Source organism: Lycium ferocissimum, chromosome 2 (assembly GCF_029784015.1).
Source record: "Lycium ferocissimum isolate CSIRO_LF1 chromosome 2, AGI_CSIRO_Lferr_CH_V1, whole genome shotgun sequence".
In the NCBI taxonomy this organism is placed as follows: domain Eukaryota; kingdom Viridiplantae; phylum Streptophyta; class Magnoliopsida; order Solanales; family Solanaceae; genus Lycium; species Lycium ferocissimum.
This window is the reverse complement of record NC_081343.1, coordinates 52,233,182-52,258,206: the sequence shown is the minus strand read 5'-3', so window position 1 is coordinate 52,258,206 and position 25,025 is coordinate 52,233,182. Positions and strand designations below refer to the sequence as shown.

General features: G+C 34.5%; 3 protein-coding genes across 4 annotated transcripts in view; 1 reads left to right on the top strand and 2 right to left on the bottom strand.

Moving 5' to 3' along the window:
- Positions 1 to 25,025, bottom strand: part of LOC132047722 (receptor kinase-like protein Xa21) — an 89,108-nt gene that overhangs the window by 55,939 nt on the left and 8,144 nt on the right. The window contains exon 3 of the mRNA XM_059438726.1: positions 21,612 to 21,683. Coding sequence (XP_059294709.1) covers positions 21,612 to 21,683 — 72 coding nt within the window. The remainder of the gene's footprint in view (positions 1 to 21,611; positions 21,684 to 25,025) is intronic.
- Positions 3,247 to 7,769, top strand: LOC132043960 (uncharacterized). The gene is made up of 3 exons (XM_059434423.1): positions 3,247 to 4,124; positions 7,023 to 7,184; positions 7,448 to 7,769. Exons 1-3 carry the CDS (start codon positions 3,759 to 3,761, stop codon positions 7,505 to 7,507), a joined length of 588 nt encoding a protein of 195 aa, XP_059290406.1. The 5' UTR covers positions 3,247 to 3,758; the 3' UTR covers positions 7,508 to 7,769.
- Positions 11,088 to 20,895, bottom strand: LOC132043944 (receptor kinase-like protein Xa21). Of its 2 annotated transcripts, none has more exons than XM_059434415.1 (4): positions 20,127 to 20,895; positions 19,712 to 20,010; positions 11,951 to 12,301; positions 11,088 to 11,373 (listed from the first exon to the last, which is right to left on the bottom strand). In XM_059434415.1, exons 1-3 carry the CDS (start codon positions 20,860 to 20,862, stop codon positions 11,972 to 11,974), a joined length of 1,365 nt encoding a protein of 454 aa, XP_059290398.1. In that variant the 5' UTR covers positions 20,863 to 20,895; the 3' UTR covers positions 11,088 to 11,373; positions 11,951 to 11,971. The 2 variants fall into 2 exon arrangements, with proteins under 2 accessions (XP_059290398.1, XP_059290392.1); XM_059434409.1 differs by having other exon boundaries at positions 11,356 to 11,585; positions 20,127 to 20,894.

Genomic DNA, 25,025 nt, shown 5'->3' with positions numbered 1-25,025 from the left:
CTAACATATTAAACAAACTTAATTCATTTCCATTCAACTTGATGTACACACGGCTACTACACCTACATTTCCATATTCCATCAAATTCATCCATCTTTCATTTCCAATATAAATTCCGTCATAACCACAACTAAAATACAACATAAAATTCAATTCATCTCAACCATACAACATTACATATATTCGGCCACATGCACACATGCACTTCCGCCATGCAAACTTCCATGTTTCTATATGTTCTACTCATTTACACATACTACAACACAAACAAACCTTCAAAACATAATTAGAAGGGATGAATTCTTACCTTCTTCTTCCAACTTCTTCACTTGTCCAAAGTGTTGAATCGATAAAACCAACGACATATCTTCCGAAATAATTGCACCACGTTGTAGAGGGACCTTGAATTAGTAGGAATATAGCAAGAAAATAATTTTTAGAAGAAGATTTCATGGAGTCAAGATTCCATGGTCATGGCCGAATGCCATGCTCTCCTCCACTCTTCATCTTTTTTTTTTTTTTTCTCTTCTAACCTTCTTGAAATTTCTTGAAGCTTAGCTCCCTTTTATTAATAAGTCACATGACTAACCACATGATTAAATTCATGGGCTTGGACCTCTTTTTTGGACCATGGCCGGCCAAGCCTCTCTTTGGGCTCTAATTTTTTTTTTTTTTTTGAGCCCAATTGGTTGTAAGTCTCGTTTGCACCTTTAACCAACCTCCAAAATTTCAATTTTTGCCACTTAGCCTCGCCGATATCTCCGCATCCATACTTCCATAATCGGCATGCACATATTAAGAAAATCCAAACATGACCCTATTCCTTGCAAGTCAAGGTTATTTCCAACTTTTCCAAATGCGCAAAATGCCGGATATAACAAGCTGAATGTATATTCTGCTCGATATCAACTTGTAGTTTGAGAACCGTGAAAGTTAACCATCATCATAAACTATATTGAAAACAGAATAAAGTACAAAATAATGAGATACAACACAATAGAACTAATTGGTAATTTTAGGCAAATCATAAAGGAATCGACGATTGACATCGCCAAAATCATATGAGTAATCATGGGGTTCTGGTCTTTGCACTTTTCATTCCCTTGAAATGTGAATGAACATGTAATTTAGTGGCTATTGTTTTTTGCATCCAAAATACACATTGATTTAACACTTTTTAAAAGTTTATCTTTTGAAAGACAAACTAATGATAACTTACTTTAAGTTTCAGAAATTATACTTTGTGATTATTTTAATATTTAGATAACTGAAATTTAATAATATTATAGATTTAAGAAGGTTTTACAACTGCGGCTAAATACACTAGTGGACAATAAGATAAACATGCCTAGAAGTGTGATATTGTTAGAGAGTATTTCAACTATATCTTGGTCTATAAAATATCACTTTGACTATTAAAGTTTGAACAGAAGTTTGATATTGTTTGTGAGTATTTCAACTCTATCTTGGTCTATAAAATATCACTTTGACTACTAATGTTTTAACAGAAGTGTTAAGATATTGTCAGAGAGTATTTCAACTACGACGGATCTCATGGCTTAGAAGCGAAATACACTTTCATCATTAACATGCTATCAGAGCCTCTGCTATGTTTGTAGAGATTCAAGTTGCCTTTTCCAATGACTATTCTGGCATCTTCTTTTTTTTTTTTTTTTTGGCAGCCACTTCCGGCCATTTCAAACTTTCATTTAAAGTTTGTGAGGGTCAACCATTTAATCTAGCGTTACCCACCAAATTTCCTAGTTCGGTCAATCGGTTCGGATCTGAAGAATTCTATCAGATATTCACATTTTCTATAATTTTCAGGTGAAAGCAGTCATCCTCTTTTTCCACTATTTTTTTTCCATCTCAACTGATAGCGTGCCTGGGTCATTTGGTCTAAACCCAACTCTGCTTCTCTTTCTTTTAACCAGAGGAGCAGCTCTTATTTATTAGAGTGGATAGGTTAAAACACACAAATTATTACTCCCTCCGTCTTAATTTATGTGATGTAATTTGATTGGATACGGAATTTAAAAAATAAAGAAAGATTTTTAAATAATGTGGTCTAAAACAAGCTAAATATATTTGTGTGGTTATAAATATCATTAAACGTAAAAGGTAAAGTTTAAGTAAAATTATTGCTAAGTAACAAAATGCGAAAAAGGGCCAAATATACCCCTGTACTATTGGAAAAGGGCTAAATATATCCTTCGTTATCTTTGGGTCAAAATATCACTTCTTAGTTATCTATTCGGCTCAAATATACCCTTCATCCGTTAAAGTTGTGCGTCCACCAGACATTCTATCACATGCGATGACGTTTGATGAGGTGGATCTGCATTCGCTTGCCCTCATCAGCTCCTAACCCATTTTACTCCTCTCCTTTTTCACCACTAAAATTTACACCCCCGCCCCCAACCCACCATGGCCATCATTACCGTCATATAATTACAGCTCTAGAAAAAAAGGACCACAATTTAAAGGTACCAATCCAAGAATTTTATTTTCGTTTCCTTTTCATACTGCACTAATTTCTGCAAATCAAGAAGAAGTTTCAATAACCTAGCAATGGATGTCAATTTGTAAATGTTCGGATTGAGGTATTGACTAACGAGAATTATAGTGGAAGTATATAGTTTAAATAAATTGATTTCAAAAGAGAAAATTTGAACAAAGGTACAGTAGTACAATTCCGGGTCCGAATTACATCTGTGAGTGTGCGAACTGCTCTGAATCTTCAAGAAGCTCTTTCGCTTTTCTTAATTTCAATAGTAAGTCCTTCGTTTTCTAGAGCTGTAATTATATGGTGGAGGGGATGGAAATTTTAGTGGTGGAAGAGGGGAGGAGTAAAATGGGTTAGGAGGTGATGAAAGTGATAATCACGCAGTATCCACCTTTCATCTAATCATCCATGCATCGTAGGATAGGATCTTTGAGGTGGACAACTTTAATGGATGAATATATTTGAGCAATAGATAACGACATTAACGGTATAATTGATGCTAAAAGTATAACGAAGGGTATATTTGACCATCTTTCCAATAGTACGGTATATTTGGCCCTTTTCCTAAAAAAAAATGTGTCGTTACTTTTTTAGATTGATTAAAAAAGAAAAGTATGTCATATAAATTGAAACCGAGGAAGTACATTTTTGCGAGTTTCATACCACAATTATTCTTGTCTCTTTTTTCATATCTAAAACTATCACGTTCAATCCATCCGCTGTTGTTTTAAAATCAGAAAACAGAGCTATTAAACCACAAGGATAATATCTCACAATAATCCCAAAAGTAATTATTACAAAAACCAAATTCAAACACTCAGAAAGGACAAAAAGAAAACAAAGTCAAGCTATTTTCAAGTCTAAACGCTTTGCCTATGTCTCTTAGCAGCCTCTTGAAGTTGATATCCACATGACTGCAATCATTAATGCTATACTAAGGCATTCTTTAATTAATAATTCAAACTTTAATATGCTTCTTATGAGTTGAATTCATTTGACAGACATATACACAGTTGAAGCATTCACAAGAGATGAGCACCGATTCTTCTTCTACTATTAGTTGGCACAAGATTTCAAGAAAAAAGAGGTGCTAGCGATCTATCAGGGGTATTTAAGGAAAACAAAAAACAGGGATCTTGGGGATTGGGTTTCATTCATGTTCATATACCTCATCTTTTATACATTGTTCAACCAATAATTGCTTTAATCGTCCATCCTATATTCACTTCCCTCTTAATCACATAAATATCAAATGACCCATTCTCTGTCTTTACCATCTACAACCCTAATCCAACAGTCCATAACTCCAAAAATTAGGGCATTACCTAGGTCAAAATCATCACTCAAATCAATCAAAATTCAAGCTGTACAAGATAATGAACGAGGACCTAGGCGACTAATTGACATTATTCGTATTGTCCCTGAAATTTCAAGAAATTACTTTAAAACCCCTTCAAGAAGGACACTGTTTGGTGGCATATCATTACTGGGTGGATTTTATGTGGCGCAAACAATTTCTCTATCATTTGGAGCTTTAGGAGTTAATGACGTGATTGCTGCTGTAGTTTGTGTTTTAATTACCGAATATGTGACACGGTTTTACTATAGTAGGTCTAAGGTGACATTTCCTATTGCTCTTTTGAACAATTTTAAGATGGGTTTTACTTATGGTCTTTATTGATGCTTTGAAACTTGCTAGTTGAGGTAATTAGAAGCAAATAGTTAAGAATAAGCAGCAGCAAGTAATTTTTTGAAAGCAGTTTCCTCTTTTTGTTGCATCTCTTATAAAAGAGTAACTCTTCTTAGGGGTTGTTTGGTTTGAAGATAAGTTATGTAGGCATTAGTTACAGTGGAATTAGTTATCCTGATATTATTTGTTATTGCATGTTCGGTTTGTTGTATTGAAAATTACATCTATTGTAGTATACAAAAATACCCTCCACCTTATTCAGTAGAAAAAGGGTTTTATCACCAATCCTGGTACTATTATTCAACCATCTGGTAGTGATAACTTATCTCAGGCGATTAGAACTCAAACAAAGGGATATGACAAAGATTAAATTTTTATTAGTAACTATTTCTATTTGTCCAGCATACTACACGAATGGTTTATGATAGAATTGTTGGCTGTTTACTTCAGTGCTTGTGGATATACAAGTCATAGAAATAGTGAAAGTCGTTAACCCGACTGTATCTGCTGGAAGTTTTTGCTACTAACTCAGGCTTCATTTTATATTGTCTCATCTTTTAGAAAAATTATAATGAGAGTAAATCAGTTCTTGTGTCTTGAAATCTTATAATCGCCTTGGTTTGTTTATTGTGCTTTGGAAATTGATGGAAGTTAAAGGATTATGCAGTACAAGTTCAAGAAGTAAAAAGTAATGCAAAATAAGGCATTTTTAAGTGAATGACTTAATTATCTTTGAGATATTCACTTCTCTTATTTTTATGCCCAGAACATGAGCTCTAAAGAGCATCCCTTTTATAGAGAACCGGGTAAAGATTGAAGAAGTAAAATCATGGGTAGCCTTGAATAGGATTTAATGATTCTGGCCCAGTACATGTGGTGAAGGTTAAATGCCCTTACTACCCGTCACTAATGAATTGAATTATGCGCTGATGGTTAATTATACTCCAATTACTAAGAAAATAACTCTAGAACAACATCCTTTTCTTTTGGCTAATCAACATCTGTTAAGTAAAATAGTTTAGGCAAAAAGTTACAGAGCCGTGTCTTGAACTTTAATGTCTAAATATCATTTGACTAAAGTTAAGTCTACTGGTCAGTAGATAGGGACCGACAAGATTTTGCCGAACTTGTGATTTTTCTCGGAGTCTACTGCGTTGTTTGAGAAGGTGGAAGAACCTGCTTTCGATATCACTTTGTTGTGTTCGAGTGTCACCTTAATGGAGGATATAAGAAGTAGTTTTCTTATATGGTTCTGGGCAGAGGCGGATCTAAGATTTGAAGGTGGTGGGTGCCACAATTTTCTTCAATGTACATCTTGTTAGGAATGTGTATTTGGGTCGGGTTCATCTCTTTTTAGTTTATTCGGGTCAATTTAATAGACTTTTTTTTATTTGCAAATATGAAAATTACATCTCAAAAATCAAGAAACGAACATAATTAGCATCTTAAATAAGGAATCACACCCATTAACACTCATTAACAACAGAAGTAAAATTAATATTTTCACCAAGGGACTTGCATCTCTTATGTATATTAAAAAATGAATTTGCACAAGTAAAATAACATCTTCAAATTACATCAATCAAAATAAGAAAAATAATAGAAAAACTCTTCAATAGGTAAATACACCCCATAAGTAAATGTAGAATTAGATAAACTACAAGTTCTAAAAAATAAATCATAAATTTCATGTTTTTTCTAAGCAGTGCTTATGAAATTTTCATCACAATTTAAGTAGTAAAGTGATTTAAACTGATTTTAACAATTATAGAATAGCATAAATTTTTATTATACACTCCTTCCGTCCATTTTTATTTGTCCATTATACTAAAAATATATGTCCACTTTTACTTGTAGGTTATATAGTTTGAAAAACCAAGACATAATTTACCATTTTATACCTATTTTACCCTTATTATTAAGTACTCCAATTCATTTCTCATTTTATTTATTGCTTATTAAGAGTGTCCCAAGTCAAATATAAACAGGTAAACATGAACGGAGGGAGTAATAAACAAAGAAATTATAAAAAAAATAAAAAATTGAAGTTTGATCTCAATCCAAAATTCCCATTGAGACCCAGGTTTTTCGATTTAAATATTCACAAATTTGAGATTAAGAGAAATGCTTGATTTAAGGGTTTTTGAAGTTTCTATTTGTGTGTTCTTGTTAGAGATCACGGATAAAATAATAGAAAAAAGGAAGCAATATAAATAACAAAAAGATAAATAGAAAATTGGGAGGGCGGAAAATTACCTGTGACGGTACAAAGGAAGTACAAAGCGCAAAGAAAAATGGGAGTCGAAAAATGTTCAAGATACATTCAAACTTATGTCTACCAGTCGTGACACCTTTGTCTAATTTACAACTCAAAGTTATGATCAAATATTTAACCTAATTTAAGCAAATTACAACATAAGTATATAAAAAATTTATTAATCGAGGGGGTGCCATGCCACCCCAACATGAAAGGGTGGATCCGCCCTTTGGTTTGCAAAAGATTTCAATCTCAACAGCTAGCTTTTGGGGTTGAATTCGCCGAAGGTTCATTTTCTTAATGTGGTATATGTGCCAAACTCATCTCTATTCTTGGTCTTAGTCAATATTGGGCCTCTAGAGGTATAATCTTGGACATGCGTGGGGTGGGGAGCGGGTAGGAGGGGTGGTGGTGGTGGTGTTAGAGTCCCACATAGGTTGAGGGTATATGTTGTATGCTGTAGCTTACTTATATGGTTTGGACGATCCTTATCCCATGTATTAGCTTTTTCTGTTGAGTTACGCCATTTCATTTTGTTAACAAGTTGTATCAATGTAATGGTCTCCTAGGTTAGGTGGGATCCTGCTCAAAAGGAAAAAAAGAGGAAAAGAAAAAAGAAACCACATATCAGTGTTGCAAAAAGTCCATTTGAGGGGCAATTAAACACTGAAGCTAGCTGCAGCGCAAGTTGGTGTCAACGTGTCGTCTTGCTTAGGCAGTATTCTGTGCAGGTATCAAGGCACTAGAGTGCTCGTTACATTACTGCTGTTAAAAAGCAGACACATTAACGCAGTTAAAAGTGGATGATTAAGCCTTGAAGCTAGTTGCAGCTTGGTCTCGCTAGGCAACGTTTGGTGTTGACATCAAGGCAGTATGGAGTACACCTCAATGCTAATGGGCTCTGTTTTGAAGAGACCAACACTAAATCACACATATAACTAGCAAAACAATATACTATATGTATATAGTGATGAATAACTGTTATTTTGTTCAGACAAAACAAAAAGCAACAGCAGCAGCAGAAAAGGAGCCAAAGTTACAATGCCAAAGTTAAGCGAAGAATATACCAAATCGCTGCTATTTTGAGGTATGATGGATAATTTCAGCTTTGAACTTATACTAAGACTAAATAACATTGGTGTTTATTAAGTTTTACATCTGATGAGATTTGCACAAAACAATAAGCTGTCCAGCGTGAAAAATATACCTGAACAAGTAGCAAGGATTTGGAGGGACTAAAGTGGAGAAAACTTCAGTTAAACCCTTAGATATTCGGGACTTGATATCCAAGTATAGTGGTCACCAGAGTCAATTGATTGGAAGGAGCTATTTGCTTCTTCTTTGTTCTTTTTTCAGCTTTCACTTAAAGAAAAGAAGAAGAGAAACTGTCAAACACAGTGTTAGGTTTTTTGGGCATTTTAATATTACAAATATCTTTCACATTTTGTCCAAATTTCTCACATGTTTTGTGCCTTGCCATGCAATTTGGGTAGCCACAAAAGTTGACCATATCTTTCACATTTTTTGTGGTAAAAAATGTGAAAACCATGGTAGCCACCATATGAACATATTTGGTCCTAGTTCACATTGTAATTTGTGGTAAAAAATGTGAAAACCATGGTAGCCACCATATGAACATATTTGGTCTTAGTTTCACATTTAATTTGGTCTTAGTTTCACATTATTTTGTAGTAAAAAATGTGACAATGTTTTTCACATTTTTGTTGAACATGTTTTTCACATTTTCATCCATTATAAAAGGATGAATTATGATTCACCAATTAATATATTCAAGAAAAAAAATAAGTTCAATCCATAACTTGTGGGTGTAGAGAGGAAAAGTGAGGAAAGTGAAAAATAAAAGAGTTTATTAGTTGAAGGAAGGTGTTCTTTTGGTGGAGCTTTGGACTCAACATCTTGTCCAGAGTTCGTTGAGTTATACGACGTGTTCGGGCCGTTGTATCGGAGGGGACAAGTCGGAAAGATTCTTCTTGGACCGGTAAATTTGCTGCAGTGGGCTTGAATCTCCTTAAAGAGAGCGAGATATCCGCGCCTCAGCCGAAGATATTTTTATTGCTTCATTGTTATTTTTCAATTGTAATTGTAATTTCACTGCAAGATCACCATCACACAGAGAAACTAATTAGAGTTACTGACTAGCTGCTTCTGGATTACGATATTGTTGACTCTTCAAAGTAGGTAAATCTCTAGAAAACTTAACAAATTTGTAAAATACTAAAATTCACCCTGGATATTCTGTTAAAAAAAATTAACTTGTCATTCTGCGCAGCATTAGCAATTCGCCTGGTCTTCCCTGATTCTCCAGTTCCATCTTTTCCCTTCATTCTTTTTCTATGTGTTTCTCTTTTGGCTGGACCATCCAGCTTGAATGACACCCTTCCGACCTTCCATTTAACTCAAGACCTCAACTCTCTCTTGAAAGGCTTGATAGAAAATTTAGAGCAGAGAGGAAGGAGGATCGTTATTATTGCTTTTTGATAAGTGAAAGGTGGGCAGATTAAAGTTGCTTCAAAGAAGATTATGCAATGTTTTGAGGATTGGGTAAACGAAAAAGGAAACGGGCCTCCTTTCACTTTGAGGTGGAGAATTTTTTGCTATTATGAGCTATAGTAGTTAAAGCACCTTAATCTGCACATTCTCACCATAGAACTTAAACTTTTAGATCAATAGGAATGTTATACAAGATAAAAGGTTTACCGCACGATATTTCGTTCACCATAAATGATGTACAATCTACAAGTATTTTCCAGAAACTCACTTTGCAGAAGAATTTTGTTTCTTGGTTTCAAGAAATAATTCCACCTATATCCATTAACCCTGTCAAAACGGGGAAAAGATTTGCAAGATAAACAAGAAGCTTCACCTGGTGCAGTATACTTCGTATATGCTATGCTCTCACCTGGTGCAGAAACTTCATCAGTTTTGAGATTGACTTCTGCAATAGCTGATAATATCAGAAAATGATGCCATATTGAAACTACAAGAGGGAAAAAGGAAATTAGTTTTGCTCTTCATGGTTGTGTTTATGTTAGAATAGTTTGTGTGTTCCAGTAAACACCAAGGTATAAACCCCCATTACCACTAAATGTTTTTTTTTTTCAAATTGAATAAAGAATTCAAGCAGTTGTTATCATTTCAGCGTCAATCAAGAGAAATGGAGGAAGTTGACAAACAATGATGATGTTAAAGTTGAAATTTAACACATTTTTCGATCGTTGAAACATAATGGACTGATTGTCATTCTTGAATTCATTTGCATTTTCCTCGAAAATTCCTCAACATATAAAAATAGAAAGTATAGAAACCGGACAAATGATAGTCAATACTGATTGTTAATTCCTTCTCAATTTAATACTATTTGTAAGACTATAGTCACCCTTTTGGACAAACATGACATGGCTTTTCCCATTTCTTGGTTATACCTGGGTAACTCTTCAGTATATTCATATGTTTAACTTAATAACTAAAACTACCCTGGTCGAGAACATTAGAATTCTTTAATCAAACCTAGCAATTTGTCAAAGAAGAGTACAGATTAACCAATGATTTACTATTATCTAATTTCCCTTATTTTACAGACAATATTAATGTAATGAACAAAACAGCTAAGGAATAGGAGATGCTAAGTCAAATTATTGTATAAAGAAGCTGAGATAGAGACAATCCGTGCCTGGTTGAGAGATTGAGTTTGTTGCATGTAAAAGTTTATAATATGAAATCCGTGGTGGTCCTGGTTGAGAGATTGAGTTGGTTGTGCTCTCACTGTCATCTTTCCTCAGATATCTTCTAATTACGATAATCCGGATAAGCCATGCATCACAATTGCAGCAGCAACGAATAACAAAATAATCCGCAAAAGCTTTTTAGTTCTTGAGTTGCTGGATGGACCAGTATTGCAAACTGAGACGGGAAACTTGGGATGGCCACCTAAACCTTTATTGGACAAAAATGATTGACTAGTGAAACTTTTGAAAGGACCCATAAAGGAATCTCACCTGTTAAGTCATTGAATGAAACATTGAAATACCTGAGATATTTGAAGAACTCTCAAGTGATTTGGGGATTGGACCAGAGAGGTTTTTTTTTTTCGTTCCTACTCAACACTTTTGAAGGTCTCCAACATGTCCTAAATGCTGAGGAATACACAATTACCAGTTTCAGAAAAAAAAAAAAGGAGAGGTCTAAGACAGTCAAACTTATCACGTCACCGTTGTCTGTTGAATGTTGATGTAGTCAGATTATTGTGTGCTAAAAAAAAATTGATCAAGTTTGATACGACCTCCAACTGCCACTGGAAACTCATTTAAGAAATTGTTTCATGACAAGTCTATGAATATTGCAGCCTTTGAGTTTCCAATAGCTGGATGTAGAGAGCTATTCATTAAGTTTGATGATTAGCTTACCTCTAGAAGATCTTTGGTACACTTAAAGCTAACCTATTTGAATCCAAGTAAAAAGCTTTCTTAGAGATTCAATTTCCCAGGGCTCAAATACAGTTCAGCCAGACTTTGGAAAAGACGGACTATTATATAGAGAGTTAAGCTTTTGTATTAGTTATGGGATTAATGGAGATATCACTGGTTTGTTAGTTATAGGATTAATGGAAATATTACTAATATAATGAACCAAAAAGGGAGTGAATCTTTTGTATATGCAAAGTGTGATTATAGGAGATGCCAAGTGTTAGTGATCGGGCGGGTTCAGTCTTTCAGTGCTTTCCACAATTAGAATCTATGTTATACATCAATTGCGAGTGAGTGAAAAATATGGGGTATTTGTGTGTTCAATCTATAGTTGAGCTGTTTCATTCGGACAATTCCGTTCAACTTGGTAACCAAAAGAGCCAAGCTTATAGTTCAACATTTTACACTGCTTTGCGTCGACTCTTAAAGCTGATATCTACATAATAATGATCATCAGTATTATACAAGGCATTCTCCATGCCAACTTTAGTACACATCTTATATATTAAAGTTATTTGACACACATACACTCAAAACTTGCACAAGAGAAAAACATAAGAAACAAGAAAGTGCAATTCTTGGACCAAATGTTGGTTGTCATCTCAATTGGGGTCACTAAATTTGCTAACGCCGAAAAGGCGGCAGTACCTGTACAAAATTTTAAACGGGATCAAACTTGAGTCACACGCAAAATATACTAATAGTAAGAAGACTTGAGTTTTTCACTTAACCAATATCTACATAAGGTACAGTTTTCAACAATTCATCATAACTCAATTTCCACGGACAAAAATGTTGATCCTTCTCCTTATAAGTTACTTGATTTATTTTACTTTGCTGATGAAGTTTTCTTCGTACTCAATAAGTAATAATGAGGATAGCCAACTCAATAGTAAGTTCCAAAGCTTCAGTGCTTTTCTTCTTTCTCGTTTTACCTTTTTCTTAGGACTTCCTGGAAAATGATCATTTCTATCCATACGACATTAGAATGATTTAAAAAGTTGGATACTTACCGTTGCATAAACCTTGTTACATCATTTGCGAAGGAATTCATGCTTGATCTTCATGATATTTGCAAGGACATCTTTCATGTTCAGCCTCTCATTAGGAGATTCAACGGTGCAATTCAATGCCAACTCCAAAATAGAGGACACACAATGCAACTTCTTCTCAAAATCAGTGTCTTTAGGTTCCCATAAGGTGACATCAATAATATTATCTGGTGCGACAGTTAGTGAATTACAGACCCAACTCCTCATACTCAAATTTTCGTGAAACATTTCATCATATGGCCTTCTCCTTGTGAAAGTTTCCATGAGCATAATGCCGTAGCTATACACATCACATCTTCGAGAAACCAATCTCTCGATCCATACTCGATCCGATGTTACAAGAGTAATTAGTTTCTTGACGGGCCAAATAAAAATGAAAATAATATCTATATATTTGCTAGATACTAAAAATAGTTGAATCAACCTTGAATAGATAAAAACTTTAAGAACTCGAAGGTATAATGGGAATGAAACAAGAGTAAGGAAATCAATTGAAATGATGACTTCGCGATTAAAGATGATATTATACGATTCAATCTATGAGCTCACTTGACCGATTCACTTTCACACATAACTTAAGAGTAAGGTAACACTCCTGCCGACATGCTGATGTGTCGTGAAATTACGGGATATTTGATGCTAATTCCTTAAGCTTTTGTGACTCTTCAAGCACTTTTGTTGTTACTTTTTGTGTATTTATGTTGTTTTGTAGGATAAGATGCCCGGAGAGCATAACGGAGCAAAAATAGAACAAGAAGCACTTTCTGGCAGCACATGCTAGCAGCAGTTGCTGCAGCATGTTGAACATGCGAGCAGCATGTTGAACATGCGAAGCAGCATGTTGAACATGCTAGCAGCACTTGGTGCAGCATGTTCAACATGCGAGACGCATGTTCAACATGCGAGCAGCATGTTGTGCAGCATGTGTTGACAGAGAAATTGGCACAACATGCTACGGTTTTGACACAACATGCGACTCGCATGTTGCTCCTGCGACCTGAATGCGAGTGAAAGCATGTTGCGCACGAGAGGGTATTTTGGTCCAGATTTTGTTCCCGTTTTTTGGAATGATATAAATACTCTTTTAGGGTTTGTAATAGATATCTTTGGCCATTTTCTTACAAGCTTGGAGGCTAGGTTTTTCTACACCATTGGAGGAGAAGATTGGAAGCACTTCAATGAGATATTTCTTAATCCTTTCTTCAATTCCTTGTTTTGTATTGTATATCTAAGTGTGTAGCTTTCTATTCCATTACTTGAATCTTGTTTATGCAAATATTCATATGTTTGGTTTGGATGAGTCTCTCATTTTGCTTATGTATTGAATGATTTTAATTTCTAATGAAGTGGGTTTATTGTTTCTCTATTAACTCTTCATGGTTAAATGTCTCTTAATGGTTGCAAACATTATTTGTGCCTAAGTACTTTTACTTTGCCTGAGAAAGAAAGTGAAAGTTAGGAAAAGAGCTAGATAGCAAGGATTTGGGTCATTAAACCCATCTAATAACTTGAGCTAGATCTAAGATAGTTAACTTGAGGTTGAATTGATTGTGTTTAACAAGAAGCACTTTACGCGACACGTACTGGCGACGATTCTTTGCGGATATGTTGAACATGCGAGCGACATGTTGAACATGCGATGCGTACATCTTTGAACATGCTAGCGAACGCTTGGTGCGGCATGTTCAACATGCGGACGCATGTTCAACATGTGGCAGCATGTTGTGCGGCATGTGTTGACGAGAAATTGGCACTGGCATGCTACGGTTTTGGCACAACATGCGACTCGCATGTTGCACCTGTGACATAAGATGCGAGTAGCATGTTGTGCACGAGGGTATTTTTGTCCAGATTTTATTCCCGTTTTTGGAATGATATAAATACTCTTTTAGGGTTTGTAAAACATATCTTTGGCAGTTTTTCATCAAGTTTGGAGACTAGGTTTATACACCACACTTTGGGGTTGAAGATTTGAAGATTTGTTGAGCACTTCTTAAACCTTTAATTCATTTCTTCAATTCCTTGCTTTGTATTGATTATTTAAGTGTGTAGCTTTCTATTCCATGACTTGAATCTTGTTTATGAAAATATTCTTGATTAAAGTTTGGTTTGAAACTCTTGTTATGTATGTATTGAATGATTTTTATTCCTAATGAAGTGAGTTTTGTTTCTTTAATTAATCTCATTCTTGAATGTTTCCAAAGAGATTAGCTAACCCTAGGACTCACCCATTTAATTTGATTTTAGCTCGAGAGAGGAAAGTTAATTTGGGAAAGATTAGTTAACAAGAATTTGGGTCATTAAACCCATCTAATAACTTGAGCTCGGAAGAGGATAGTTACTTGAGGTTAAATTGATTGTGCCCTAATATCACACTCAAGGCTTGAAAAAGCTTAGAGTGAAATTCATTGATTTGGTTGGAAGACTTTCAATGAGATTTTAGAAATCATTATCTATTAACATAAACCCGCTCTTAGTTGTAAAATTATAAAATACATTGGATCGTTACTTGAGTGTAATTTCCTTTGTATCCAAACTTGTGGCCATTGATCATTTTACTCGCTTTCTAGGTTAGTTTACATTTCGGCATTAGTTATAATTTTCTCCAAAAACCCAAAATATTATCTATCATTTGGCTTTAGCTTAGTTGGTGAAAGTTCCTTACTTTCTTAATCGCCTAGCATATTGTTCCCTGTGGGATCGACCCCAACTCATAGTTGGGTAAATTATATTACATACGACCGTGTACACTTTCTCTTTGAGGAGTGCATTTTGGACTTTATCAAAAATGGCGCCGTTGCCGGGGAACAATTTAGTGTATTTGAGTTAGTTTGAAATTTTAGCTCACTTGCTTTGGTCCAAACTTGTGAATATTTGTATTGTTGTTTCATTGTTTTATTTGATTCTTATATATATATATATATATATATATAAAAAAATGGCATCATTCCATGAAAATGGGTCGGATGGAAGTTGTTCATACTTTGATGACCCTTGTCCCTATTGTGGAGGACCCCCACTCTTGGCAAAATTATTTAAAGTCTCGGGGAGGATTGTGCGCACAATCTCGAACCAACGAGTGGAGCATATGTGATAGATGTGGTGGTCAAAATGGCCATTAGGAGTAATTGTGCTTATGTGTCCTTCCCTTCCCGAACCCCCCGTATGACGATTTTACTTTTTGTTGTGACAATGATAGGGAAATGGACGTGGAAGAAGTTGAGAATGGACAAAATGGAGAGTTCAAGCTCATGATGGAATGCCTACTTGAAGGAGAAAATGAAAAGCAAAAAGCCTTGGAGGAGTACTTGAAAACTAGTCTCCAAAATGGCTTGATGAATGAATACAAAAATCTTAGTGGGCATTTGAACAAAATCAAGAAGAATTCTCAAATGCTCAATATGAGGAGAGAATGCCCATGTTGGAGGCCAATCATGAAAAGGAGGAATCAATAATTGAAAATCCTCCAAACGAATCCATTTTCATTAGAGATGCCAAAGAAGAAAAGAAATTAGAGTCAAACGTTGTCTTGAGAAAAATGGTGGAAGTTAACTCTAGTTTGGGGGAAAATGAGAATGTCAAAATCCGGAAAAATTTGCAAATTGGGAGGTCGAAGTCTCACTCCAAGCATTTTTCAACATTGGATTTATATGGTGATATGGGAATTGAGCCACATACATCCGTGTTGGATGGTGAAGAAAGACAAGTGCCTTACATCTTGCAACTCGAAAGAGTAAAGAAGGCAAAATGACATTCCTCATTTGAAAGCCAAGAAGTACAAAATGAAGAAATTAACGTTTGGCTTGTGCATCTACTTACCACCCCCCACCGCTCGTGGTCACAAACTTGAGTCCAAGTTGGGTGCCCAATTCATAAGCTCCAAATGGCGAGAAAAGCGGTAAAGTTGGCAATCGTCGTGCCGCGACGTTAAATTAAGCGCTTGGTGGAAGGCAACCCATCGTTTTTAAAATTTTAAATCGTTTTTGAATTTTTTTTTTTGAATAGTTTAGTTTATGGTTTGTGACTAATCTGCAAAGTTTTAGAATTTTTGGAGTTGTTTTGAGCATATCGGATTTTCGGATTTCCCCAAACCAAGAAAAATTCGCTAAATTTTTTTTTTAAATTTGTCATAACCACGCGATCGCAGGTCATGTCGCAAGTCGTGACAGAGAATTTTTTTTCCCTTCCTTTCTATTTTTATGTTTTGTTTTGATTATGTGCAGCGAGGACGCTGCAATGTTTACAGTTGGGAGTGGCATGTGGTAGCACATTATATTTTGAAACTTGCTCAAAATTTTTGAAAATTTTGTTCTTTTGACATGTTGTGGATTAGTCACTCTTATTATTTTATTTTCTTTGAGGAAAAATGTGAAAACTCTTGGCTTGTTTGGTACTAATAGAGTTAGTCTCTTGCATGTGAAATTGAAATGCGAATACCCCTCTAAATTGTTTCGTGAAAGTTAAAAAGCAAGGTGCATAGGAAAGAATGATCTTTGTGACAACTTTTTGGCTCATTTGGTGACTCTTTACCTACTAGTTGTGTTTGCTTTTGATTATGAGATATTGCACTAGTTGTTCTTGCTTGGGAAGTGAAATTGATCCATCTTGACTAGTTCATATGCCATGTGTGTGAGTGTTTGTTGAATAATTCTTGTGTTTACTTTTATCATCTAGAACTTGCTAGGTTAGTCGTTCAATGCTAATTTTGATTATGTTGGTTGGAGAGATGACCTTGGGCTATCTTTGTGATTTTTGAAAGAGCTTCTTTAGCCTTTCTAGCCTACCATTGCATAAATAATATCACTAATAACCCCATTTGAGCGTACGACCTTTTCTTTTATTGCCACATTACAAGTCTTTACCCTTTTTGATGAAAAGTCTCTCTTTTGAACCTTTCCCTCCTTGAATATGAAATTGTGAATTTGAGGCCAAAAGCCTAAGTTGGGGGTGTTAGTATTGGTTGAGAGCGGTGAAGGTTGGTGTTGTGGAAAAGTCAAAAGAAAGGAAGAAAATTTGAAAAATACAAGAAGGTTGCAAACTTTTTGTGAAAAAAAAAAATAATTAAAAAAAGGTTTGAATAATTGGGGAAACTGGTATGCAAAAGAAGGAGTGATGTTTTGAAATGAAGAGGAAAGTGGACATAAAGTATGTGTAGTGTTCAAGGAGGGCGTAGTCACTTGTATCCCAAATACTTATCCTACCCTTCCCTAAGCCTACATTACAAGCTTAAAAAGTGCCTATGTGATCTCCAACCGAATGCTCTTGAGTTAGTGATGAACGAAAATAAGGGCAGGCTTATGGTGTGATATTTGTTAGCACTAGAACTTCTTTTTTGAGTGTGAGCGACTTTTGTGTATTTGTCCCTTGCGTCGTTGTTGTGAATATAGTGATTTTGGGACTTTCATTCTTATGAGGGCATATGGATTACGATAGACTGGTGATGTTGAAAAATTCAAAGTTGAATCAACCGAGCATATCTAGTAAGTTAGTAGTTTTGAGTCACTTATTGAGGCTTGAGTGTTGTTGCTTGATGGTTTTAAATCTCTATTGCATTCTTGAAATTGTATTTTGAAATGAGGTAGTTATTTGGTTGAAGCTTCGCATGCTTGTAGCCTAATTGTTGGTACCAACCAAAGTCATGTTTTTGTGCTTAAAGTGGATCCTCATTGAGATTTTTGTTTTGATTTGCTTAAGGACAAGCAAAGATTTTAGTTGGGGGTATTGATGTGTCGTGAAATTACGGGATATTCGATGCTAATTCCTTAAGCTTTTTGACTCTTCAAGCACTTTTGCTGTTACTTTTTGTGTATTTATGTTGTTTTGTAGGATAAAATGCCCGGAGAGCATAACGGAGCAAAATGGAGCAAAAATAGAACAAGAAGCACTTTCTAGCAGCACGTACATGCTAGCGGCGATTCTTTGAAGATGTTGAGCATGCGAGCAAGATGTTGAGCATGCGGCTTGACGTGTTGAATATGCTAGCGACTTGGTGCAGCATGTTCAACATGCGAGCCGCATGTTCAACATGCGAGCAGCATGTTGTGCAGCATGTGTTGACAGAGAAATTGGCACAACATGCTACGGTTTTGGCACAACATGCGACTCGCATGTTGCACCTGCGACACAAGATGCGAGTAGCATGTTGTGCACGAGGGTATTTTTGCCCAGATTTTGTTCCCATTTTTGGAATGATATAAATACTTTTTTAGGGTTTGTAAAACATATCTTTGGCAGTTTTTCATCAAGTTTGGAGACCAGGTTTCTACACCACACTTTGGGGTTGAAGATTTGAAGATTTGTTGAGCACTTCTTAAACCTTTAATTCATTTCTTCAATTCCTTACTTTGTATTGATTATCTAAGTGTGTAGCTTTCTATTCCATGACTTGAATCTTGTTTATGAAAATATTCTTGATTAAAGTTTGGTTTGAAACTCTTGTTATGCTTATGTATTGAATGATTTTTATTTCTAATGAAGTGGGTTATTGTTTCTTTAATTAATCTCGTTCTTGAATGTTTCCAAAGGGATTAGCTAACCCTAGGACTCACCCATTTAATTTGATTTGAGCTCGAGAGAGGAAAGTCAATTTGGGAAAGATTAGTTAATAAGAATTTGGGTCATTAAACTCATCTAATAACTTGGGCTCGGAAGAGGATAGTTACTTGAGGTTAAATTGATTGTGCCTAATATCACACTCTAAGGCTTGAAAAAGCTTAGAGTGAAATTCATTGATTTGGTTTGAAGACTTTTAATGAGATTTTAGAAATCATTATCTATTAACATAAACCCGCTCTTAGTTGTAAAATTGTAAAATACATTGGATCGTTACTTGAGTGTAATTTCCTTTGTATCCAAACTTGTGGCCATTGATCATTTTACTCGCTTTCTAGGTTAGTTTACATTTTCGCATTAGTTATAATTTTCTCCAAAAACCCAAAATATTATCTATCGTTTAGCTTTAGCTTAGTTGGTGAAAGTTCCTTACTTTCTTAATCGCCTAGCATATTATTCCCTGTGGGATCGACCCCGACTCATAGTTGGGTAAATTATATTACATACGACCGTGTACACTTTCTCTTTGAGGAGTGCATTTTGGACGTTATCACATGCTCGCTAACTTGGCTGAACAATGCAAAATAACTACCTTATTCACCGAGGCTATAAATCTTCCTTTCAAGATTATATCCACATTGAAGAATGACGTAGTAGGCAAGCCTAACATTAGAATCCGAGCGAGGAGAGGAAATTTTATTTTTTATCTTGGTTGAGCTCGCTTTGCTCTAAAAATCCTAGATTCTAGATATCTTTTTGTATGCTTCATTGATGAGGAGCAACCCTTTTTTTCCTTTCTTCTTTTCTCTGGTAGGCTAGAGTGTAAGGATGAATTCCTCATTCCTAGTATTGTATATTTGTATTGCGGAGGTCAGGCATAGCCCCCCTCTATGTTCCTTTGGCTTATCTATTTAATCTCCTCTGGGGAAACTTTTGATTAAAAAAAAGATTGATACGATCTGACCACAAGTTTCTTTTTCTTTATCTTCGTAGATACATGAATATAGAGTTTGACATAGTCATATTTTGATGTTTTCAATACCTTTTTTTTCATGCTTAATCTGTGATGTTATATTTTCTTAAATTAAGCTATCCACTCAAGCTTTTACCGAATTCTAATGTGATACATAATATTAGAACTAGTAAACTAATATGCAATTATAAAAGGACGAAAAGAAAGTTACCTGGTGCGATGTAGCCCATCGTTGCAAGTGTTTTAGTATGAGCAATAGATTCCCCTTCTCCTAATAACTTCGCCAGGCCAAAGTCACTCACATGTCCAATCAGCCTTTCGTCTAGCAAGACGTTGCTAGGCTTCAAGTCACTATGTACAACGACTGTGGCATAACCATGATGAAGATATTCCAAAGCAGATGCAACATCGATTATTATGTCTAATCTTTGGATCATATTTAAGAAGTAACCATCAGAATGTAACCACTTCTCCAGGCTTCCATTGGGCATGTACTCTGCAGAAGTAAAGCTTTAAAATCCAAGTTAGTACAATCTGGTGATAACTTTGGTAAGATTCTTATGGCAAAGGTTCAGTGAAACTTCACATTCGAATCAAAACTCTTGAATGCACCTTGATACGTAAAATTAAACACTTTGATTGCCCAAACCATCCCATTTGCAAAGATGCCCTTGTAAACAGAGCCATAACCTCCACAGCCTAGCAAGTTGCATTGGTCGAACCCTTGCGTTGCCCTTTCAACTTCAATGTATGAAATCCTTGCTAGTGTTGTTCTTGCAGGTAAGGATACGGCTTGAGTTGGAACATTTCTATTCCCACGTCTCCTTAACATAAACACGACAATTGAGCCAAGTACCATTAGTGCAGCTACCAATGCGACAAGTATAATCAGAAGCAATTTGCTTCCCCTTGACTGATGAAAAGACCTAGTCATACAAGGCCGGAAAAGCAAATTGCCGCACAACTCTTCATTTCCCATAAAAGATTGAGAGGTAAAATTAAGAAAAGGTCCTTTACTTGGAATTTCACCTTCTAATCTATTGAATGATACATTGAAATCCTTCAGATATCGAAGTGACTCTAGTGATTTTGGAATCGTACCTGAAAGAATGTTATTGGATAGATTCGCTGATTCCAAACTTATCATTTTCCCGAGTGACTCCGGAATAGATCCTTGTAACTCATTATAAGCCAAAGAAAGATAAACAAGACTCTGCAAGTCCCCAACTGTGGAGGGAATACTTCCTGAAAGGTGATTCCTTGACAGATCTATTAACCATATGTGATTCAAGTTACCGAAAGCAGGAGGCAATGAACCAACCAAAGAATTATTTGACAAGTCAAGCATCAAAAGATACGTTAGGCTCCATTTACGTACTCATGGGTATGTTTGTGAGCCTATTTGAACATAGATGAATCTTCTCAAAGAGGTAGTGTTACCGATTTGTACGTCTCCCATAATATACCCGAAATTTGATTATATGACAAACCAATTAATTGCAGAATAAGTTAAAGGTAGTAGACCAAGGGTACCTTTTGCTATCAACTTTATTATCACCAAGCCCTAAACGTTGAAGATTGTGTAAATTACATAATGTTCTTCAGTTCGTTATCTCTCAATTCATTGCTATATAGGAGCAAAGTGTTTAAGTTGCTTAAATTCCCACCTTTTCTTTGCTACCCCTAATTTCACAACGAGTTAAATAAAACCGTTCAAGAGAAGTGGAGAGATTACCAATGGAATCTGGAAGAACACCATTCAGAGGATTAACCATTAATGCCATAACTCTCAAAGATCCATTTCTAATGAAGTTAAGATACTCGTGTACGTCGAGACCATAAGTTATTATTGGACAAACTCGAAACTTGAGGTCGTCTCAAATCCCCCAACGAGTTGGAATTTTGACTCAATTTGTTCATGAGATCTAAGTTCTTTAGATTTGAGGAATTGGAGATTGAGCTGGGTATCCCTCCATCAATGTTGTTTGCATCAAGATACAAAATTCTAGGTTTGACAATGGAAGACTATTCAAAGGTTATTGAAAGCAAGGTTCATCACTCTTAGTGTTCAGATATTGATGATCTTCGGTATGAAACCACTTAATTTATTACCACCCATAAATAGTTTCTCCAATTTGTAAAGATTCCCCATCTCTCTAGGTATAACACCTGTCACATCACAGAGAATAAAACGATCCAAATTAATGATATATTTTTAATTTTACGGTTAATTACATTAAACGGTCTGTAATATGATTCAGTTTCGAATACACACAATTTTTTATGTGTTTAATTTTTATAAAATTTAAAAAAGAGAATATATATGTTTGTTGAAAATCTTTGTTCAGCCTTTGATTATAAAAGAAAATAGACATCATATTATACTAAAAGTGGGAAGCTCCTACCATCAAAGTTGGATTACCGTTTTGCCCCTGCTGTAAATTAAAATGTAATAAAACATAAAATATCTAATATAATAAATATTAAATAGTAATATTATCATTACATGAAGGCTCAATCATGTTCAGGAGCATTAAGTTATTTTCTGTAATGAATGAAATCCTAATTAAAAAGGATGAGTGAATAAGAAGCTCATAAATCTTATTTTAATGCTCCACATTCACTTATCTAAACGTGTGCAAGGTAATTCCTAATTAAATAATACTTCCTCCAGATAAAAAAAGAGTCCACTTAGCTATTTGCACACCCCTTAATAAAATACTAACTCCTAACCAAAAATAGATAATTTGACTAAACTACCCCTAATTAAATAGGCATTGGGATTTGATCATATAATACTTAATAGGGGTAAATATGAAAAAATAAGGTTAATTCTTTTTTGATTTGCTAAGTGGACTCTTTTTTTTTATCCGGAGGGAGTAATATTTAAGTGTGAGTGAAAATGAAGTTGAGCAGTTATATTTTAATGCTCCCCATTCAGTTCTCACGTTAAAATGCCATTGTAAAGTTGAATGATACTTTTCTCCTTCAAACAAACACAAATATAATTATAATCATAATAAATATTTAAAAAAACAACAAATGTGGAACATTAAGACGATCAGCTTTAGGGAGGCTTTTGGTTTTCCCAAGAATAATCTATGCTTAAAGCAATATATTTCCTGAGTAATGGATGACGATGGTAGGCTTTATATCATACTAATGGCGTATAACCTGTCTGATAACAGGCGCAGGGACAAATTTTAGACTTATATATATCTATATGTATATATATATTATATTTATATATATATGATATAATATATATATATATATATATATATATATATATATATATATATATATATATATATATATATATATTATGTTCAAAACACGATTAATATAACATATGTAGTTTTGTCGACTTCAAGTTTCAAAACATTATATTAGTGTTTGCTACAAATACAAAGTTGACAAAAATTTATTAATACTTTTACAAAACTTGTTTAAAAGGAAACTATTTTCCTCTCTTTGAGGTAAAAGCAATGCAATATTTAAGCATCGAGTTGATACTTTGAATTTTAATTCAATTAATTTAAAGATGTAAAATATTCTATTGTTAATGTATGTAGATTGGACCTAAACAATACTTATTATTTTTTATCAAATTTTGATTTGGATAATTCTAATTCAAATTATTAAATTAATTTTACATGTTTAAAACGAAACAAAGTAGAAATTTAATTTTTTATTTAAACGAAGAACTACTATTTTTTAATTTTTGGTAAATATTCTTGGTTTAGCTCATTTTACTTGTCATGTTGTATTTTGCGCCATTTTTTAAGGAAACGTCAATTAGAATTTTAATTTGACTAATTTACCTTATTAATTATTTGATCTCCATTTAATATTATTTTTTCTTTTATGACATTAATCTCTTTTCACATTTATTAGAGTAAAGAAAAAAATAAAAAAGTAATTAAATTCTATCTTATTTTAAAATATAAATATTTTAAGTATATTTATTTTAGTAAACATAACAAATAAATGATATGGCGGAATAGCAAAGCCTGCACAGTTGAATATTACAGATTAGATCTCAGGAGAACACTGAATATAAGAAAAGAAAGAAAATTATATGATTTGACTTCTTAACCTTTTGAAGAAAAGTAATAATATGGTCCATGTTTTTGGCTGTACAATAATTTTATTTGCTCAACACTAATGAATTGATACGCATGTGGTAATGAATCCACCATTATTGACTTAATGGGGATACTTTAGAAATTATATGAATATTATTTAATTTTTTAATATGGGATCCACTTTTTTTTTAATATTCTTGGTGTTTTTAGTATGGGGCCCATCTTATTTATTTTTTATTTTTAAAGAGTGACTGACGATGAAGCATGGGTAAACTCGTACTTATGCCCTGGATTATAGTGTATTATCACTTTGGGTAGTGAGATATATATATATATATATATATATATATATATAGATGAGAATGTTGAGATGGATGTGTGGCCACACCCAAGTGACGAGGGATTAGGAATGAGGTTATTCGGGATAAGGTGGGGGTGGCCTCGGTGGAAACAAGATGCGAGAAGCGAGATTGAGATGGTTTGGGCATGTGAAGAGAGAGAGACACGGATGCCCCCGGTGCGGAGGTGTGAGAGGTTGGCCATGGATGGTTTCGGACGAGGTAGGGGTAGGCGAAGAAGTATTGGGGAGAGAGGTAATTAGACACGACATGGCGCGATTCGACTTACGAGGACATGACCTTAGATAGGAGGGTTTGGAGGACCCAAATTAAGGTAGAAGGCTAGTAGATAGTCTCGTTATCCGTTTTTATTAGTAGTCGCATTATTGCAATATAATTTTTGTGCTCCGATTTTTATTATTATCGTTATTTCCTATGCTTTGATTATCCTGTGTTATCTGCTTCGATTTCTGCTATTATCTGTTATTTCCTGTGCTTTGATTATCCTGTGTTATCTGTGCTACTTGCATTATTTCTTCCATATCGCTTTGAATCTCTTATCCGAATCTCTTAACCTTATCTTACTTCTTTTTATGCTTTTATTGAGCCGAGGGTCTTTCGGAAATGTAGTCTACCTTGGTAGGAGTAAGGTCTGCGTACACTCTCCCCGGACCCACGATGTGGGATTTCTGGGTTGTTGTTGTTGTTATATATATATATATATATATATATATATATATATATATATATATATATATATATATATATATATATATATATATATATATATATATTACTAATAAATATGCATAAGTTTACCTTTGTTTTTATGCATATATACACACACACACACTATGTTCAAAACACGGTTAATATAAGAAAAGAAAAGAAATTGTATGGTTGGCTACTTAACCCTTTGAAGAAAAGCAATAATATGGGGTCATATATACACACACTATGTTCAAAACACGGTTAATATAAGAAAAGAAAGGAAATTGTATGGTTTGACTACTTAACCTTTTGAAGAAAAGCAATAATATGGGGTCCATGTTTTTTGCTGTACAATAATTTCATTTGCTCCTACT